General features: G+C 38.5%; 1 protein-coding gene and 1 long non-coding RNA gene across 4 annotated transcripts in view; one reads left to right on the top strand and one right to left on the bottom strand.

Annotated features, from left to right (window-relative positions):
• LOC105906715 (C-terminal binding protein 1) overlaps positions 1 to 22,638 on the top strand; it is a 41,267-nt gene that overhangs the window by 5,638 nt on the left and 12,991 nt on the right. For 2 of the 3 annotated variants that reach the window (XM_012834906.3, XM_012834905.3), the window contains exons 2-5: positions 5,205 to 5,368; positions 18,235 to 18,389; positions 20,677 to 20,821; positions 20,943 to 21,149. In XM_012834906.3, coding sequence (XP_012690360.1) covers positions 5,311 to 5,368; positions 18,235 to 18,389; positions 20,677 to 20,821; positions 20,943 to 21,149 — 565 coding nt within the window. In that variant the 5' untranslated portion in view covers positions 5,205 to 5,310. The remainder of the gene's footprint in view (positions 1 to 5,204; positions 5,369 to 18,234; positions 18,390 to 20,676; positions 20,822 to 20,942; positions 21,150 to 22,638) is intronic. The other variant, XM_031558074.2, reaches the window with a different exon arrangement.
• Positions 1,573 to 15,651, bottom strand: LOC116218012. Its single transcript, XR_004162629.2, has 3 exons — positions 15,635 to 15,651; positions 12,453 to 12,454; positions 1,573 to 1,655 (listed from the first exon to the last, which is right to left on the bottom strand). It is a non-coding gene; the product is annotated as an uncharacterized LOC116218012 (long non-coding RNA).

A 22,638-nucleotide genomic window follows, 5' to 3' on the forward strand; every position in this document is an offset into this window, starting at 1 on the left:
CAAGAACTGAATTGTGACCTTTCTTCCCAATTTTGAAATATACTGCAGAGAATATCCAGACTCAAACCAGCCTATGGACTATGGTTTATTTGTACCATTTAAAACACAACGTTACATTAAAGACACTTGTTCTCAAAATGGTCATTATAACCTGAGATGAACTTTATTTTATATATTAAACAAAGTTGTAATCAACAGTGAATAGAAAACGCAACCATTAAATAAGCTTTTTTTTTTACTCAGAACTCTGGTATAAAGAATTGTAGTGAAATGTAAACAAAAAAGGCGTTGTAAAATGTTAAACACAAGTGCACTTTTCAAATTCTGATTTGAACATTGTAAGAAAAATAAATCTGGACTGCTTAACAGTTTCAACTTCAAGTTGTGATCAGCAGCCAACTGATAACATAATAACTAGTGCTGTCAAACGATTAAAATATTTAATCGCGATTAATCGCATTTGTCATAGTTAACTCAAAATTAATCGCGATTAATCGCACATTTTTATCTATTCTAAATGTCCCTTCGTTTATTTATTTTTTCCATCATTTTATTTTCATTTGAATGCCCTTATCAACATGGAAAAGTTGATTGGCTTGCTTTATGCAAATGTTTTATTTTATTGAAAACCAATATTGCCAAACAGGGTGGTACAAAATTAAATTATAAAGTGCACATTTCAGGTAAACAAGGACAGCCTATAGTGCAGTTAAACCATGGCTTAATATTTTCTTTTTTTCAAGTTTGCTGGGAACATAGCAGTCAGGCCTCTTATTTCAGAAACATTGAACCGTAACAGTTAGGTTACCAATAAAATGTAAGCCTACTACTTCTTTGCTTTCAGCCAGCTGCCTGTTGACATTTTCAGACAACAGTGAAGCTCGCTTCTTTTGCACAACACAACTTTTAAAAGTAAACTTTCCATTCAGAAGCTTTTTATCATCCATTTCGCGGTATCGCGCTCACCATTTACTCAAACCGTAACGCTCGCCTACTACACAGTTTGCGAGGCCAAAAAGAATGTTTATCTAAAAAAAAAAAAAAAAAAATTATAAAAAAGAATTCGCGTTAATCTCGCGATAAAAAAATTAACGGCGTTAAAATGGGTTTGCGTTAACGCCGTTAATAACACGTTAAACTGACAGCACTAATAATAACCATAAAATAACATAAATTTGCATCAGTGTCTTAAATCCCAGAACTTTGAATGTTGTCGTTTCAACTGCTCTCTGTTTAATAATAACTGTTGCATCAACCCGGATGACGCAATAATAAAGTTCTGATCAGTTGTCTTGCATTCTAAGCAATCTGAGCAATGAATCTACATGTGACGATACTCACCAAGAGTGTGGCACAGACTGCTTAATCCGCCCCTTGTTCCTTTGCAGTATATTCAGTGATTGCACATAAAGTCTACTTAAATCCCTACTATGCCGTCAAACTCGTTAAATGTGCCTTAGCTGCAGTCAGAGCATCATCTTTTTACGCGTTAATGTGGAAGGCTTTACTGTCAATTAACATGTACGTGTAATTTAAATTACTAAGACATTGCCAATGCAATGAAATACATATAGCCTGCTACTCCAAATAACTACCTTTTAATGTCAGCCCTGTTCAACCAAAGTAACTAACGATATAAAGCTACATGCACAGATCTTATCGAATACATTTCTTAGAACAATTGGCACAATAAACTACACAAATAAGGGTACATCAATTTTATTATTAAAGGCCGGTTTTAGTAGAAAGCCCTTTCACCAACATCAAGGAACTGCCCAAATTCATGTATGTTTCTTTTTTTTTTTGTACTTATGTTAAACAACAATTGTTGTGGAGTTTAGCAACAAGTCGAACGACACAACAAGAAGCAAGCAAAACTGCAGCAATTATAACATCAACAATTATAATAGCAATTAACTTAGGAGAGAAATGCAGTGCTGATGGAAGACCTTGCCACACCTGCCACAGGTTACCACCTACCTGAAGAGCGGTAGTACTGCATCATGCAGGGATCCTTTCCTTTGCAGACACTGAGGCTGTTAACGACGGCAAACGGCTCACAGTCTGAGCTGCTCTCCAGCTGCTGCACACCGGGCCACTGAAGATGAACAGTCTTCCCTGAACTTAAGGTGGCAAGTTACCTGGCCAATGAACTCAGAGTAGGTCGTTTTTAAGGAGTCAAATATATTGACAGTCCTTACCTCACACAAATAATCTGTACAAACCCCAGGGATTGGTGCAGGCACTGATGACCGAAGAGATAGAGGGGCCTCCGATGTGGTGGTGATGTTCCCTCTGGAGTGATGGATGACATGATTGTGTAGTCAGGAGTGGGGCTGGAGCAGCAGGACCTGAAATCCTCCACCCTCTCAGTGAAGCGTGAACAGGCTGGCTAGACTGGGCACCTGTGATGACCATATCACTGTCCTTAAAGACCTTATATAAGGTACACATTATATTTAGGGCCAATGATAAAAAAAAAAAAAAATGCATTTTCTGTTTCACATTTTGGTGAATTCTGTTTTTTACCTCACCGTGAGGTAGATTGATGGCCTAAAATGAGTGAATAATAGTGCCCTTCTTAGATTGTTGTTTGCCAGCCATCAACAGAACAGAAGACGAAAAATGTTTTGTTTAAATGCGATTGGGAAGACGAGCGAGTGAATGTGACTGAATGTGGCTTTAGCGGAGGTGTGTGTCAGCCGTTGAAAAGGGGGGCGTGGCCGGAGCAGAGTTCAGCGCAGACGTGACATTTTCTCAGTGGTTTTGTTCTTTAATTAATGTTTGTTCATCGTTGCAATCGTTGTTGTGTTTATTTGAAAGAAATATAGCCTTGCAGCCCAAAATACAGGGGAATTTGGGCGATTTGTATGCACAAAATGATGTTTCCGTCTGAAAGTTGCAATTCCGTTTCAAAGTGTACATTTCGTCTGTTTTCCGTTATCGCGGAAAACCTTTGGCCCTATATATTTCAAATGCAGTATATATTGAGACAATACCATTTATACCGATATAGTTTGATGTTACAAAGCCCGTTTCTTCCATAAAGCTGCTAGTGTTTGCTTCTCTTATCCTCGCTCTCACACTCGCAGTGCGTGTTTGCTCCTTTCTCTCCTCTCTGACACTCAGCATTCTAGCAACCACCATGGCTAACCTCGCAACGTCCTAGCAAGCAGCATAGCAACAACTTCAATTACCATAGCAACCACTATGACTACCCTAGCAACCACCTCAACTTCCGCAGCAACATCTTGGCAACCACTACCATAGTGACCACCTCCACTACCATATGAACACCCTAGCAACCACCTTGAGTATCATAATGACACTGTAGAAACTACCTTAACCACCGTATCAACACCTTAGCCACCGCTATAGCTACCTTAGTGACACCCTAGCTACCACCATAGCAACAACCCTAACTACCCTACCAACCACATAAACCACAATAGTAAGACCTTTTCAACTGCTGTAACTACCCTAGCGACACAATAGCAATGGGTGGGGAGTTGCATTCTTTGATTGGCACCTGCGCTCCTCCCAGCTCACTTATTGTTGTGTCCCCTAAATGCTTTAAATGTATCCCTCCACTTCTGTACTGTACATACTAGGGATGCACGATATTGAATTTTAGCCGATATGCCGATATTTACAAGCTCATTTTGGCCTATTGCCGATACCGATATATACACCTCTGCTTTTTAATTATTGAAAAGTCTCTCCTGTACTAGAATTAATCTGTTATTATGATAGGGTATTGCTGTAGATACAGGACATTAATAACTTGATTTGTATCATTTTAGAAATATACATTCACTCATGAAACTATTGAAATGATTTCAAATATGGCAGATTTATTTATATTTTCACGTCACAGTTTTCATACTTGAACAGTACGAACTTGAACAGCTACACTCTGGAAATGCAACTTCGCTAACTTGGCAAGCTAATGTTGGTTAACTGACTTACAGTTTAATAACATCCCTTTTAGGATTTCTAGACTAATCTATGTAAGGTTATTGCCAAGTTAGCTATATAAATTCCATATATGCAAAAGTAAGCCATGTACAGATAGCGTGGGCTCGTGACATAACATTTCACATCCCGTCAAATGAGATCATCAACTTTGCTGGTGTCACGTAGCATGCAAGCTAACTAGCTAGTGTTGTCTAGCTAACTAGCAACTTATTAACTTCTATTAGCGCGCGGCAGGTAATGTTGCAAAGCGTTGCACGCGGGTGGTCTGCATCTATGCATGCAACCTATGTTACGGCCAAGCTGTCGTCTCCTCTTCCATCTCCTGAAAAGTTTCCTGACAAATAGCATGTCAACATCCTCTGATACTGTGAAGTACTGCCACACAGCCAACGTCTTGAATTACGTTGTTGGCGCTCATAGTAACCAAAACATTTGCTTCGCGTGCGCATAATTTGAACGTCACTTTATCGGCCAGGTACATCGGCAGAAATGTTCATATCTGCAGATGCCGATAATTAAGTTTTGAAGCTTTTATCTGCAGATACCGATGTCGTGCCGATATTATTGTGCATCCCTAGTACATACTGTAACCCCTTCTGCCATGCATGGGGTGAAATTAATCCTAATGATTATTCCACAATACATCACTGAGTTTCCTTAGCAATGCATTGTTTTTTTTTGTGTTTTGTGGGTAGTTTCCAATTACACACATGTGAAGGTTCTGAAAAGCTTGACTGGCGTAGCAACAGTAAAAAGAGGGGCGGGACTTTGTAAAAAGTCACTTGGAAATGTCCAATGTGGCAAAGTACAGGTTACAGCGGTGTTTGAAACCCTTTTAACAAACAAACTGGATAACAAACTGGGTCGCTTCCATAGAAATGTATTGTGCTACACCTTCCTTGATGACAAGAGCTGTATAAACCTGAAGTCTCTAAGTCTCTAGGTACTGGATTAGGTTAGGTTGTGTCAGTTGAAAGTTAAAATCGTGATGTTTAGTTCCACAGTCAGATGTACAGTGTACACTAGTATACAACTAGTATAGATTCTTTTCATTGAGAGCAAAAAAAAAGAAGAAAAATGGTGTTTTTCGTTGGTAGACAAATGTAATTTAGAAGTCTGTAAGAAACACAGTCTTAAAGAATCTTTCTGCCTAATACCTCAGTCATAACTCTAATCAACAGACCTTATTCATTACTCTGTTATGATGAAATGTCTTTCTGTTACAGGCACCTGTGGAGTTTGTCACCCTCTTTGAGAATATTGAGGTGTTCTGGGCTCTGTTGCATCTTCGTGATCTGCCTTGTGCTGGTCCTGCAGACATTTTGCCAGTCAATGGCTCTGATGGACAAACACAAGGTCAAACGACAGAGGCTGGACCGCATCTGTGAAGGTCAGAAATGCACACCAAATATTCGTTGAATGCGAAGATTGAAGTGGGACCATGGTTTGATAGCATGATTATTTACATGTCTGAAACCAACACAAGCTCAAGAAATTAAGATTTAGACAATGTTTTGGAAACTTACCCTGAAGTGATTCTATCAGTGGCGGACCGTGGGTTTTAATGGTCAGGCCTTCAATGACTTTATGTTGAGTGAGTAAAAAACAATTATCATTATCATTATCATTTAAACACATAAATTATCATTTAAACATACTATTCAAGCATTTTGAGATGAAAGGGACAGAGGAAATGCATGGTTTAAGCAATGTTACTGTTGCTAGCCAGGCTGTTTTGAAGCAATCCGTTATGTAACTATATTTCCCTGTTTTACTAAAGCATCAGCTTACAACCAATCGAGATGATCAAATCAAAAAAAGAGAAATCCTTTCGATTATTAAATTATTGGCCATCAACTGCCAAACGTGGTTTAGACAAGCAGAACCTATATCCAAAGGGGCACCAAAGGACTGGCAACGTAGTGGTGTATAGTGTAAGTGTAAACACTGGTGGGAAGCCCTGCTGGACAAAAAAATAAATAAAAAAATCACAAAATAGTGCATTCATGTCACTTTCCTGAAAAAAAAACTGACTAATAACAGGGAGAAATACACGTTTTCTTTGCTTTAAAAAGCTGAAAGCATAACGGAACAATTGCTAATGGCTAACGAGATGCTAGCAGCTAAAACTAGTGAAACCTCTTGAAATGCACTCACTTTGACACTATGACAAACTAGTTAGTCAACAACTGTCCTAACAGTCAAACATCAAGCAAGTGCAACACAAGACAAAGCAAGACGGCAAATAAGCTACTTACTAGTTCGGCAGACAGTAGAAACCGGGCGGCTTCAGCCAAACCTACATAACCCAGTAATATGCCTACGGACCCTGGTATGGGAACGGCACGGAAGCGATTCTCCATACTAAAAGTCATTGTAGCGCCCCAATTTTTTTAAGCTGTTATTTTAAGGTAAAACTGCTTATCCTAACCCTAACACTGAAGTACAATTACTGCATAATGCCACTTTAAATTTCATTTGATTTCAGTACGGTAAAACCAAATATTTAGATTTAACCTTCCCAGGTCAACAAAGAATGTTACTTTTATGTTTTGCCCTGAAGAGTGGCTTTGTGCCGTCCCAGGGCTATAGTGTGATCGGATCCCTTTCAGAAGCTTTGTAATCCAGCCTTGAACTGTCTTTTTGGAGACTTTGTAAATTAAATCCATAATGATAAATTCAACACTGAATGCTGAAAACAATTATTCTTAACATGGTTATTTTTTTACGGTCTTTTTTTTTTTTTGCCAATCCCATGATGCCTTGGGTTGAGTTTGTCAACCAGTCAGAGGCTGTGGTTCTGGTGGACCGGACATGAGTGTGGCAGCTGTGATCTCAAACACATCGAGAGAAGGAAGCGATCGGGAAAACGGGCAGACCCAGATAGATTAACACTAAACTAAAATTGTATTAATGAGTACATTATTATTTTCTTATTTTGAAAATTGTTAGGCTTTCAAGAGCCTTCCCTGACAGCCAGCCGCTGGATTCCATAGATAGTGTACATAGTGATGCATTTGACACGATGAGACATTGTACTGAACTCAGGAAGGCGATGTGGGAAATGTAGGTTGGTCCAGAAATAATCAATTACGTAGCTATGTTACGTAAAATTTCTTCTTAACTCCACTTAGGAAGTTCCCGGGACAATTCGGGCATTCATGAAAGTTTTCTCATCTGGGATTCGTGATTGCGTTCACATTAATCCTACAGACATCCTCAGATTGAAATAATTATAATAATAATACGAGAATATTTGTATCATTAACAATTACGTTTCACATTTATAGTCATGATTCCCGAGGCCGAAGCATCGTGATGTCCTAAAATACATAAAAGCACTACACAACTTTAGGCATAGTTGAGATGTTAGATAGCAAGCTAGCCTCAATTGTTTACATAAGTAAAGTTAACATTAGCTTGTCTTTAAAGCACACCATGGCTCGAATAGCATGCTAATCGTTCATTGGAATACATTAGTTTCAACAAGTATGCAGTAATTTGATGTCAATTGAACATCTATACATATTGTGTCCATTTGTGCAAATCAAAATGTATCTGATTTTATGCCACTATGTTTGATGTAATTTATCAAGAGGAAATAGTAATGTAAAACATTAATTCAAGGTTATTCATGACATGGCTGGGACAGCATTGCCAGGGATAACATAGTTAGAAACCTTCCTTACAATGAATTAGCGTGACTGATCATCCAATGTAAATTTGATGGTAATTAAGCATCCATAGCCTACATATTGTGTTGAGCCAGTGGTGATTTTGTATTGTATACATTGTATAAATATATTGAGATTTGATCCACCAGTGTTGTGGATCATTAAATGCACCGTGTCTATAGTCTCCAGGCGTCATATAACATAGCCAAGGCAAGTTCATTTTTTTCCCAAAAGTTATAACAGACTTGGGTTATCAAAAGTATTACAATGGTGTTGGTTGTTCAGTTTCCCCCTACTTGATCAAGCTACCACAGAGACCTGATTTTGTGTGCTGACCAGTTCCAAGATTCTCCATATTTAAATGTATTGTTATGGTTATTTGGTAGTGTGTTGGTTATTTGATACTGAATAGTTAACTTCTTTTGGTGCTCTCTGACCTGACTCCACTAACCCTGCCTTTCAACTATACACGCCTCAAGCACCAGTTAGCCCTGCTTGGCCCTAGGGCAACTGGCCTTGGCACGCACTGGTTCGCCTGCGAAACACGGCTATGAATGCTGTAGGCTATAGGCAACAGTTTGTGAAATATATGGTGGAGAGGCAACCAGAGTCAGGAGAAGAGGAGAAAAAGAAGAAAAAACTTTGGGATGACGTTGTCGGTAGGAAAACTGTATAATCAGGGAAAGTGTATTAAAACCGGATGTCGTCACTTTAAGCCGGTCTCTGGTTGGATAAAGCTTCTCAGCAGAAATGGACAAGGACCTTTACTTTTTAGTTGAGAAGTTGTGTTGATCGCCTGGCATGCAAACAATCGGTTTTCTTTAAATTATTATTATTTTTGTGAAGTTATACGGCTTATGTGAATAAAGCTATCTACACAACTTTTTATATGTCTACATTGACTCGTTTAGTTGTTCATGTGGTACACGTAGGTCTTAACTGAAGCTAACGCTTAGACCAACAATCCATTGGAACACATAGTAGCTAGCTAGCCTCGCTGCTAATAAGTCTAACGTTAGCATACTGATATGAATAGACCCATTATAGTCAGGTGGCTTAATGCTCAATTTACTTGTTAACCGAACTTTTACGAAGTCATACAACTAAACACACAAGTGACTTGTTAACCTATGTCTACATTGACTCGGTTAGTTGTCCATGTGGTACACGAATGTTGCAGAGTATTGTCCTATTGTAGGACTTAACTGAAGCTAACTCTTAGACCAACAATCCATTGGAACACATAGTAGCTAGCTAGCCTCGCTGCTAATAAGTCTAACGTTAGCATGCTAATATGAATAGACCCATTATAGTCATGTGGCTTAATGCTCAATTGACTTGTTAACCGAACTTTTACGAAGTCATACAACTAAACACACAAGTGACTTGTTAACCGAACTTTTACGAAGCTATATGACCAAACACAAAGCTAGCACTGTTAATTCCGCTATAGCTAGCCAGGTCAATTAGCTCGCCTAAGATACTGCAATTTAAGCTAACCAATTACCTCATTTCCCCCAAAACCCATCGATTACATGTGTTTGTGATGTGTAACATATATCCTTATTCAGTCATTCAAGTTATTAACGTTTATTTACCGCTAGCGATTACACGACACAAGGGTAATTCAATCGCTATTAATGTTGAACTTGAACTTCAACAACGTCACACAATATTAAAAGTCAGGCATCGGCATGGTTCCTACAGAATAAATCAAAGGTCCTTGTCCATTTCTGCTGAAAAGCTTTATCCAACCAGAGACCGGCTTAAAGTGACGACATCCGGTTTTAATACACTTTCCCTGATCATACAGTTTTCCTACCGACAGACGTTCTTACATTTTGTATGTTTGAACGTGTTAGGCCTTTAAAAAGTGGAACATTAGCCTACACAATACATGCATATCAGGCAAAAAACGTCAAGGTTTAACTAGCTAATGTTAGAAAGCTTAAGAACTTATAGCCTAGATTTAATGGTACAAGCCTAGTCTATGGGGGCAAAAAGCTAACAAGTATTCAGGTTTGTGACTATTATTAAGTCCGTTGAAAGGCTAGCCTATACATCAGTCTCTCATCTAATAATCACATTTAGATTATTCTTGATAATTTTGTCCGGTTTACTAGAGTAACAATTCCATCCCAAATGTGATGTTAATAGCAAGGACACTCTAGGTTGACTAAAGTATGACAATGTCCTCAAATCAGTTTGACTGTTACCAGGATGTCATCCTAGGGGGGGCAAGTAAATTCAACATGAATAGATAATGTCCAGATCCTACCTTTCTGCCATAATAATTAATAATAATTAAGACCTTTGTCAGGTTTTTAATGGCACACATGACACACTGGAACACACATGTTATAGTGTAGACTCCAACAATCGTGCTTGACATGACTTTATTCTAATTTGATTCCATCACAAACTGTTAAACTGTCCTGCCTGGCAACCATAGACGTGAAGCTAAAGAACTGAAAATGTAAAACTGAAGAAACTTAAGCACCCTTTTTAGGGCCAATGATTTTCCGTTACAAAAAAATGCATTTTCCGTTTCACTTTTGGTGAATTCCGTTTCAGCTCATTTTGTTCACCCTGAGGTATATTGATGGCTTAAAATGAGTGAATAATATGTGCCCTTCTGAGATTGTTGTTTGCCAGCCATCAACAGAACAGAAGACTAAACATTTTTTGTTTTAAATGCGATTGGAAAGACGAGCAAGTGAATGTGACTGAATGTGGCTTTAGCGGACGTGTGTGGGTCAACCGTTAAAAAGGGGGGCGTGGCCGGAGCAGAGTTCAGCGCAGACGTGACATTTTCTCAGTGGTTTTGTTCTTTAATTAATGTTTGTTCATCGTTGCAATCGTTGTTGTGTTTATTTGAAAGAAATATAGCCTTGCAGCCCAAAATACAGGGGAATTTGGGCGATTTTGTATGCACAAAATGATGTTTCCGTTTGAAAGTTGCAATTCCGTTTCAAAGGGTTCATTCCGCGAGTTCCGTCCGTTTTCCGTTATCGCGGAAAATCATTGGCCCTACCTTTTCAAGTTTGTTGTCTTGCATAACCTATGCTGCAAGTTATGGCCTACAACTACACAAGATTATTATTAATCACAATGAGACAAGAGTAATCCTTTAAATAGCAAAATATAGGTTAGGTGAACAGAACTGCCGCAGTGAATAAGCCCACTTACCCTTCTTAAGTTTGCTGGTATTTCAAATCTTGTTATAGGCTATCAATCAAACCCAGAGAGCGGCTGATGTTTCCAATGGAGTACACCTTCCTTGTAGTAACGGAACAATTTGATAGGCTAATCGCCATGACAATCAAAAATGGATTTTCCATTCTTTGCCACTTTCGTGGATGTGGTGAAGGCATTGAAGGGTGGAGCTCAGACTAAAGGGTGAAACGTGATTGGATCTGTTTTCTCCCTATGCTCTCTAATGGGAATAGGAAGTGGTCAGTTTTTGTGATTTGCTCTAATAGAATAAGATAATAACAATAAGATATAGTTCCGTTATTGATTTATTGGCTTCGGAGTTAGCTAGCTTAATGAAACAGAGGATAGGTGTGGGTGACACATATTCAGAAGTCTTTTGAATTTCTGGGGTTCTTCCTAGCTTGTGCCCACATGGCTTTTCTCCAGTAATCCCAATGCTTTCTGTTTTTATTAGTTACAATGATCCAACGTTAACATGAAGGCACTTTCTTTTGTTGGATTCATAAAGACACCATTTATTTATTTGATATGTTTTAGTTTCAGAAAATAAACAATGTATTTTTGCCTATTTTGTATCTTAAAAATGACAACCATTCATTCAATAAATGTACTGCATTTCATTTAGCATTAAAATAGACCTATGACTTAAAGTAGACTCTAAAATATAATGAGTAATAAGTAATAAAATTGTTTTAAATGACTAAATGTGACAAATTAATTAACATTTTCGTCTAAAACATTATGACTAAATTTAAAATAGCTGTCAAAATGAACATACTGTCCAATGTGTATTATGTGAAATATATGCCTATATGCCATGTCCACAACAATATTTTATTTGATTACACACATTCTTCACATTCAAATGATTAGCAACAATGTATATGGGCTGAAAACGCAAGCAGTTTTTCAGCTAAAGCTTTAGGTCATTCTTTTTTGTTCTCTTTGCTCTGTTATTGTGTTCAGTGTCACAATAAATAAAACTATGCTGAGTCATATTTGTGTAAACTCCTGTAATGATACTCTACCTTGTCAGTCGACATGGTTCTTTGGCTTCTGACGTTGTCTTTGACGGTTCTATATTCTTCAGCTTGTCAACAAATGCACATGTACCGCATTCTTTGAGAGGGGCTTAAAGTGTGATTTATTTTGACTACAGTCGTGTTAAAGTCCTTAAAGCATAATGGGGCTTTAAACCACCCGTTTTCTTAAGTTAAAGCCTTTGGTGGCCTTTTTTTCCACTTTTCTGTAAAACACTATTTGTTATCAGTGAAGGTTCCAAGGCATCGGAAGCAGCAACCACAGATTGCACACAGTTGCAATTCATTTATGTAACTTAAGAAAACAATGTTATTATTCGATCACCTTCTCACTATTAATTATGTTATGTGTAAGTCAGAGCCATATGACTTCCATCATTCAATTTTAATTTCTTTGAAGTTTGTAGATTAAAAATATCAGCAATAAAAATGGACCCATGTAACACTTCTGTCAGACAACCTTTTGAAAGTGATCACTAAAGAAGTCCTTAGTCAAGTGGACCAGCCCTCCAATGACATTCAAGTCTAATAACTGCTACAGTACCGCTGTGGGGTCTTGGCCATTTGGAGGTAGTCAGTGACTATGGATCATGGTCACTCTGTAGCAGTAGCATCCTCATAAGATGCTTTCAGATCAGATTTGATCGTGCAAAAAATGCATAGCTCTTTGCATGGTCTTGAGGTGGCATATGTATTATAGTTGTAATTTGCATATTTGCGACACCAAGAGAACATTTTGGTAAATCGGTTGATTTAACGGTCCTCGTACCAGTCGTGAACAGAAATTATTTTGCATTGTTTGTACCCTATGCAGGTCTAATACTGTCATAATTGAACTGTCAACGTAAGTCATACTAATTACATGCGAAGAAGGGGTGTAAGGAAAATATCAATTCAGTTACGAATCACGATTCTTGACACAAACAATTCTTAAACCATCGCAATTATGAAAATGTTATTATTATTATTATTATTAAAATCACACCCCAAGGCTCGCGAAATTGATAGGCTGGCATCCCGGGACAATCAAGTTTTTCTGTTGAAGAATGTACTACCAAAATGTAGCAACACCCTGTCTGATGGGCTATCAGAAATAATCCCCAAAAGTATTTCACTAAAAAGAGGGAATTTTATTGGCCTTTTCTGACTTGTTTGTTTGGTGGTTCAAAGTTTTTCCTCCAAATATTAATCTTAATCTCAATTTCCAAATTCAAATCTTAATTCTCATTGAGATTTAAAGATCGAGACGAGTTGCAACCTGGCAACAGGGCTTGAATCCTTAATCTTTGAATGACCCTCCACTGGGCTATGAAGCAACTCAAAGGTTGAACGTGTGTGTGAGTATACAAATCACTTTGGATTTTTTGATGCAATGAATTCATGAATTGAGGTATTTATGGCTGTAAATCACCATGGCGACTGCAGGTCCCCTGCCTAAGACCTTTGGGAACTACTTTGGGAACTTTGCAGACCTTGAGGACATACCACTGAGCCAGAAAAACATTAACTTGAATGTTTGCAGTAGAAAAATGTGAAGTTTTCAAGGCCAAGAAATTCCCTGAAGCACAAGATAAATTATGAATCGAATGAATTTTAGATACTTATTTTAGTTTAGATACTTAATTTAGTTTAGATACTTAATTTAGTTTAGATACTTATGTTAAATTGATACTGCACAATTTGATGCAATCACTGAGATAGGATGTGCTTATTGTAGCACCCCCTTGTTGCCCGATTTGTTTCGTATTTGTACATGGCTTCTATGTGCCATTATGAATGAGCCTAAAATGTTTCATGAAGAGCAGCCATTCAAACTGGCAAATATTGGCAGATTTGGCTGTTTGGCGGCCATATTTGCGAGCCAGCAAATTGGCTTTTTAGGAAATGTTGGACAATCGCACCAAGCTATTTCAGATTTTTAGTTTAAGTAGTTCTTGAGATCGTGCAATATGTTGTGCCCTCTATGGACAAGAATTCACAAAATTTGGCATGCATCCAAAGATTGTGCTACTGATGGGTGTTTTGTTTGGTTAAGTTCGAAGCTTTACATGACAAGATATTGTCTAACTTTTTGTCAGGATGATTTGGACATTATGAACACCAAATTTCATGACAATCGGATGAAGTGCCCTTTTCATGAAATTGAAATGGCAGGAAATTCTGAGGAGGGAGAGATGAAATAAATGTGCTTATTGCAGCCCGCCCTTGTGGCCAATTTGTTTCATATTTTATATATAGCTTCTATGTGCCATTATGCATGATCATACAAACTTGGACTGCTGTAAAACGAGTGTCCAATTGCCACTTTGGGAAATAACCAATGGTATAGTAGAACTATACCCAGTTTTAGCTTACGTGGTCCTTGATATTGACGTGTCAGTTGTAGCGCCCTTCATGGATGAACTTGCGTTCAAAACATATTGTAGTGATTGTGCATGCCACGTTTCGTTAGGTTTGCATTAGAAGATATTAGCCGTGGAGGCATTACAGGCTACGTCTTCAAATTCGATTGACGTGCAGTGTTTCCCCTAGATTTACAGCTTTGGGGGGGGAATCATGGTGTTCATGTGTTTCTTTTAATGACAGCAGTCAATATAACAACTAAACATCGGAACATGTCTTTTTATGACAATTATCCACAAAGTGTGCAGCTTTTGTCGCTGCAGTGGTGTATCTTTCTGGGATTCTGGAAGAACATTTTTTGAGATATTTGTGGCCTAAAATTCCTGATTTCGCAGGAGCTTTTCCAAAAAGTTGCGATGAAAGTTTTTATTTTTAGGTTTTTGTTGCAATGAAATTGGCGAAACAAGTTAAAGTTGCGATAAAAAGTTGTGAATTGTCCTCTTTGTAATTATAATTGAGTTATTTGTTGAAAAATAATTGATTAATAAACAAACATTAATTCGTCAAGAACAAAACGATTGAGAAATGATCCTCTTAATAACCTCACCAATATGCCAAACAAAAGATTACCAGGACTACAAAAATGTAGCAAAATAGGCTTTACTTATCCACAACGAAGTGCACATGTTGGCATTACAAAAGGACCAGTACGACTGAATACAATTTTATGAATGTCTCAGCCTTCATATGACGAAAAAAAAAAACAGCTTGTGTCACTATGATCTGTGTCGTCATCTGACGTCCTGCCTGTGTTTCTGCCGTTCTCATTGCTTATCAATCTGTTTTGCTATCCTTGTTGTCGTCCAATTTCAAGTCATCCATTCTTCAACACTAGCTGCTACCTTGTCTTCAAACAGAAAGTAACGTTACATCTCCATGGCAACAGCTCTTGAGGGTTTGGCAAATAATCGGATTTATTGCTTCCTTCATTATTCACAGCAAAATAAATAATTTTCGTTACATTTCATAGATTTATTACCATACTCTATGTAAAAAGGGCCACGCACAACTCGCGGAAAATGATAAAAAATGGAAGGCACATCTATTTCTGAATTTTCGGTGCGGACATTCTGTACGTACGTTCTGTTTCCACGTCTGTTGTAGCCATTCTCATTGGGCCTCATTGTCGACCCTACCTAGAAAAAGATCTCTGCCGGATTCATGAACGCCTGGATATTAGTTTTTTTAAAGCTTAAAAGTATCCGTAACTGTGCACTGATTCATATTCAGTGAACTGCGCAAACAGGTGCGCGTGCCAGAAGGGAGCGTGAGATTCAGTGAACTAGTAAATGATTGCGACATTTCTAACATACAACTCAGAACGAAGAGCACACAGTCTGTTGAAGCCTAATCTATTAAAGAGTAGCCTAATCTATTAAGAAGGTCATGGATCGGTGGCTTAAGACAGGGACAATGAAAAGAAAATTAAATGAGAATGCCTCTGACACAGACAAGGAGAAGGGTCACTCCCGCCGCGGAGCTGCATTCAAACAGCATTTTTTTTCTCCCACTGCGGAGACGCAGCAAGATGACTTTATTCTGTGTTGTGTGACGTTGGATAATGACAACTCATGATTATGAAAAGTTGACTACTAGGATGGCTATATTAATGCCAGTCGGCTAGCCTACGGTTGGTAGTGAATTACTGCGGTCGCATGGTCGGTATGCGCATCGTTGTGTTTAGTGATACATTGGCGTGTCTGAGTGTGTGATGGGAGTATGAGGCTGTGAGCGAACTATAGTTTGTAACTTAACCAAGTCACGCATGGAGCAGGGTTCCAGATGCTTTGTCTAGCGCATTGTCATATCTATAACTAGCCTACCGATAAAAAAAAGGAGTGCCCTCCCGCGAAAATCACGTGCTGCTAACAATTGTCTGGTGCCAGGTCTGGGTAGGAGGCCTGTTGTTCCGGGGATATACTATTTAGTTGGATGGTCCGCAAGTTTTTTTTTATTGGCTAAGTGGTCCTTGGTCTGAATAAGTTTGAGAAACACTGCTGTAAATGTTAGACCCAGTGACAAGCTGGCATGAAATGGCTTGCATAATACTAACTACTTACTAGAGTGAGGTCATGCAGGGAAATATCAGACTGAGGCTGTAACGTATCGACCGAGCGATAGCGACAATCATATCATTAAAACAGGCAATTTCTGAGGTAACAGCAGAAACATTTTACTTTCATCAGGGAGCAGCATAACCAGTCTATGTTCAGTACCAAATGTCCCTGAGTGAGAAACCAGAAAACACTTTCAGTGCAGTTTGTCAATTCCTAGAACTTGACACTGTTATTTTAAATGTACTGCCACATGAACTAAAGTGCCATAACATTTGTTGTGCAAACACTTAACGTCAGCATTTTTATATAGTAGCAGTAAAATAAAATAAATACTTTGTGTAATTCTCAACTTAAACAATGTTATCAAAACAAACACAAAACTAAAGCATATTGCCACTGCCAGGGCATTAATGTTAGAGTGTGGTGAAGCGCCAAAAAGTTCACTGCTGGCAGTTACTCTGCTGTACGTAGTCTGCCGAAGCCTCCCTCCACTGTCTGTTTCGTTGAATGATTTGCAATTATCACATGTATGTATATATGTCTGGCGATTTTAGCCTAACTTTGTTTGGTACTCCATGTAGATCATAAACCCTTGAATATACAAACGACTCAATTAAATCGGTTGAGAAATGTAAACGCTATAGTGCTTTTTATCCAGCTCCACTGCAGCGCCACCGTTCACTTGCGTTTGTTTACAGTCCAGCCTTTACCCTCCCAAGATGGCGGTGAGTTGGCACGTCGCAGCAATCATAATCATATATATGTCTATGGCAGCAATGCCCTTCTCCATGTTTGTTTATCCGCCCATTCTTTTCTTTTCCGGTTCCGCAGCAGTCAGCAGCAGACTTTTACAAAATAAAAGCCTGTGAGCAACAGACTTTTACAATAATAAAATAAATAATAAAACCTGCGTTAACGCGCGATAAAATAATTGTCAGCGTTAATTAATTGATGCGTTGACGCAATAATAACCCGTTAACGTGCCCAGCTCTAGTTTATATATTAATTCACTTTTATTTACATAGTGCAAAAACCATACAATTGTCTCAAGGTACTTTACAGAACCCAGGGCCTGGGATACGTGGGGTATATGTACATAATACATACAAACATAAGATGGTATATACACGATGCATACAAACTTGGTAGTGGAAAAGGTGAAAAGAGACTACAAGCATCATCCCACAGTGAAGAAAGTCTGGACTAGGAAACAATGTGTTATTACTACCTGTACCTTCTTTAATGAAGCCTGGAAGAACATATATCCTCTTCCTCTCCACCTTTCTCTTGGTTCTTTCTGCTTACTGATTGGTGCAACCTGTTGAATAACTATATAGTCTTACTTATCTGTGTTTCTATGGGTGGTCATATGTTAATATGGATGATCCTCCAAACCCTTTTGTAATTAGCCCGTTTTCACCACCTTTTTTCCTTTTGTGAGAGTGACAGACTGAGAAGATTAACAGCACACTTTGAAAGACCCAGTACGTTTGGCTGTTAGATCGAACTTTTAAAAAGAGAAAATTCAAGGAAAAAAAATAAATAAACGTTTTCCATTACGTGACACCTTTTAATGTAATTTTGGTATGAATTTAGCAACATCAAAACCATATGATTCATAGGTGATGGCTGATTCAAATGTTGTGTGCTGGATATAAATATATTATGTTCTAGGAAGAAACTTGCATGAAAACGTTAGATTTTATGTTAAGATTATTATTTATAAAGAGCCATAATGCTGGAAGAGGCATTTTTGTTTTGAACAATTTATAAACAAAGTTGAACATTTTGTAGTATATTTTCTATATAGAAAAGGTTGATGCTCTAACATCTGGAATGAACTTGAGCCTCATATGATCTCTGCAGGCATTCGCCCCCCAATCCTGAATGGGCCCATGCACCCACGTCCGCTGGTAGCCCTGCTAGATGGGCGGGATTGTACCATTGAGATGCCCATCTTGAAGGATGTGGCCACAGTGGCGTTCTGTGATGCCCAGTCTACCCAAGAAATACATGAAAAGGTGAGTGAAGTCTTCACATAACTGGCATTTGGCCACAATTTATCTTGCAAATGCACAGCTTTGCAGTGACTGAGAAGTGGACAAAGGGAAGCATGTTCAAGAGACTGAAAGTGTTGAAACCCAATTTTACGAAATGTGCTTTCTTTTTGATTTTGAGTATTGTACCTGCCATTAACCCTTAGAAATTGGGAAAAGCTGGCAGCTTTATTAAATGCTCACGGTTAAGGTATTTAGCAGATGCTTTTGTCCAAAGCGAGTTACAAAACAATTCAGTAGAAGAACATTACACAGAGCAAAAGTATCTGATTTAAACATTTTAACTAATCAACAAATAATAATAATGATGCTGATAACAACAATTCCAAATATCAAAACTATTATTAAATTACTTATTAGACAGACAACAGTTTGAATGATTGAAGGACATTTTGGAAATGATCCGAACTGACTGAAACATTGACTAAATGCATGATAGCAGGTAAAATTGTAGGTGAGAGACTGAAGGGTGGTTGGAATTGAGTCCAAAGGCCGTGTCGTACATCGGCTACGTTGAAGAAGCACAGACTCATGGAGACTTTTTCATTGAGAGGGGAGAATGAATAGTCTCCATGAGGCAAGGTAAAACCTGTTTAGAGGATCAGAGAATTGCGCTCAAATGACAGAAACTTTTTCAGTAAACCTCATCAGCAGAGAGGGAGGTAACTAATGGTGGAGGGTGAAGGAGACTCTTGAATGTAGAAAAATGGTTTCTTGCTCTCAGTGGCATTGTTTTAGAGGCCGTTAGTGAGGGGGGGAGGCAGATACCAGAGACGGATAGTTACCAAGATCATTGGCATCTCTAGATTTACGCCTTTTTCTCTCAGCAGCTATAAGCTCTTTTTGTACCCTTTGTACCAATATTATCCAAGGGTGACAGGGTTTTGCACGATCAAGTCTTGTGGAAGGAGGACATACATTATCCATATGTCTGTAGCATCATTAACCTCGTGATGAGAATTAACTCGGGAGTAGGTAGATTTGATGCAACCAAGGACGGGAACTCATTGCTTGAGAAACTCTGAGGTTAAGACAAAACGAAGCCACGGGAGGAATAATAATAGATGTTCCAAAAGCAAGATGGCGGAGTCTTGGGACTCTCTTACTGGGAAATATTTTATGTGAATAAAAGTTATCTACACGACTTTTTATATGTCTAATCGACTCGGTTTGTTGTTTATATGCTACACGAATGCTGTGAGGTCAAACAGAATATCGTAGGTCTTAACTGAAGCTCTCGACTATTACTATAACACTTTAACCGAAAACCCATTGGAAACACATAGTAGCTAGCTAGCTAGCTGCTAAATAAGTTACATATAACGTTTTCGTGATTTAACTGGCTGATATATATGAATTGGATAGAATACATTAACAAATTATAAATTAAATGAATCAGCCCATGACTGACTGCCGCAACATCTATCATTATTTTTTGGGGAGTTCAGAAGCTAATGTGCTACATTAGCGCAGCACTGCACCTGAACTTGCTACTTGAACTTTGCTACAGCCAGTGATTTTTCTGACCACGCCCCCCAGGCGACTTTACGCCTAGCGATTTAACGCATGTAATTTGTGCAGTGGACACCCACCGTGATTGACCTGGGGTTTAAAGGCGCTGTCCTCGTCCTTATAATCCATTACACTTTTCATTGAATTCAGCAAAATTCTCCTTACGTTCCTGTAGATGCACAAACAAAAAACTGCAGTATTCATGCACAATCTTGACTGTAAAAGGGAAATAAATTGGATTAGAATTCATGTTTTTGAGCACTCACACAGAATGGACATTTAGAGGACTCTGAGAGTATTGGAGTACAATTGCCGACTGCATCTTTAGGAGGAGTGCATCAGGTGTAGGATCGCAACTAACGACTCTTTTGATAATCAAATATTCTATCCATTATTGGAACGAATAAGAAACTGTTCAGATTATGTTACTCAATGGCTCTTACAGTTACTCAATGGCTCTTATCTATTGACTTTTAAATTTAAAGAGGTTTTTTAAGGCATATGTTAACTAACAATAAAGATTCACTGTTCATTGTCATTAACAATTTATTAATCACTGATCAAAAAAGAAAACTGTTTGAGCGTTCTAAGTCAGCGTGAAAAAACACATGCAAAGACCAACTATTCGACAATAAATTTGGTGGCAATAATTTGAGATGACTACATTAATTATTTGTTGCACCCATAATCACATGCAAATGGATGAGCTTGCAAACTTTTATTTGAATATACCCAACAGGTACTGAATGAGGCCGTAGGTGCATTGCTCTACCATACAATTACACTCTCTCGAGATGACCTTGAAAAATTCAAAGGCCTTCGTGTTATTGTAAGAATTGGGAGTGGTTTTGACAACGTGGACATCAAAGCAGCTGCTGAGTTGGGTGAGGCAATACATTTATGATTCAATTGCATCATGTTCGTGTCAGTCTTTTTCCAATTCCTTGTCTCCATTACCAAAACTAATCTTTGTTTTTTGTATTCTCTCCTTCTTTCATCCACAAGGTATTGCGGTATGCAATGTTCCAGCCTCATCTGTGGAAGAGACGGCAGACACGTCCATGTGTTTAATCCTCAACTTGTACCGACGTGTGACCTGGATGCACCAGGCTCTGAGAGAGGGCACTCGGGCTGCCAGTGTAGAGCAGATCAGAGAGGTGGCCGGTGGAGCTGCTCGCATCAGAGGGGAGACATTAGGCATCATCGGTCTGGGTGAGCACTGGAGTTCAGATTGTGTAGTTATACATGTTTAATTACTCTAATCTATATTTGTTTCAATCTCTGATCTGAGCCCCAGTCAATCAATAGGCCTAAGTGGGTTTTGAATAAGTGAATGTGATCTCAGCTCTTCCTGCTGGAGGTGCTGGAATGTGAAAACAGTGAAGAAGTTAGGGAATACATTCCCATCTGCTGAGGATGAGGATCTATCTGACTTGTGTAGGGTACAGATTAGGGATGGGCATTCGATTAAATTGTCTTAATCGATCGTCGGGAGAATTAACGATCGATTTTCGATTAATCATTAATATTTTTATATTAAAATTCACTATTTATAGGCTATATTAAAATGCAGTGAAAATAGAAAAAACACAGCGTGTTTCCTCATTGAGATATTTATTACAAGATGAACAACTCTTGTGGCAGTTAAACTTACAAGATGGACAACTCTTGTGGCAGTTAAACGGGATCCGTTCAATGGTTACACTTGAAAATATGCGCTGCTGTACTCTTAAGCAGCGGAGCCGACAGCTAGAAGCCGGTGCTCATAAACACAACTGACCTTCGTTTTTTTTTCTCTATAACTAATTAATCTCACATTTTGAAATTCATTCATCTAGATTCATCGTGATTAAAAGTTTGTTTTCTTCTAAAGACTAAATCTTATAAATTAACGAGTAATCACTTCATTCATTATTTTAGACACTGTTGTTTAATTGTATTTTGTTCGTGCTCTCTCGCCATCAGCCAAGGAATGTATGCGAGACACAATGGTGCCCCTCGACGGTAAATCGTAAGAATTGTCCCCTGAAGCAATTCGAATCACCTCAGTCAGCCCACCGTCTTCAACTATGTTGATCGGCCGACAGTCACCCGCAACCTAAACTGCTACAGCGTTGGTAACCTTTTCACGGACTGGTCTAGTTAATTTCCTAGAGAAGTCGTGGAGTGTGGGTTGGCGACCATCTAACCTGGGACTGCTTTCTGTCGGGTGCTTTGCATTAAGGTGATAACTTAAACACGAGCTGCTTCTGTGATAGCTACATTCAGCTTGACAAATGCTACATACAACTTTAGTTTTGTCGATTGTTCTGTCATTTTGCCTCTTAAACAGAAACTTTCCGCCCAACAATCCCTCAGCTCTCTCCATCTTCAACTACCGTCTCGGTCTCTTCTATCTAACTGACTGCAGACAAGGGGCGGTTTCGTGCCACGGGTCAACGCGCACCGGAAGTAAACAAAGTTGCGTTAACTGCGTTCAAATATTTGATTGCATTAATCTCCGCCACAATAATCTCATAGAATAACGCGTTAACTTTGACAGCCCTAAAATAAATAAATTACACGCACACTACGCAACAGAACATGCATTAGTTTTAATCGATGAAAAAATAATTTCATCGAGGAAATTCTTAATGATCAATTAATCGATCGTCGATTAATTATGCCCATCCCTAGTACAGATTGACATAGCAATAGCAGC

The sequence above is a fragment of the Clupea harengus genome, chromosome 20 (genome assembly GCF_900700415.2).
Source record: "Clupea harengus chromosome 20, Ch_v2.0.2, whole genome shotgun sequence".
Lineage (NCBI taxonomy): Eukaryota > Metazoa > Chordata > Actinopteri > Clupeiformes > Clupeidae > Clupea > Clupea harengus.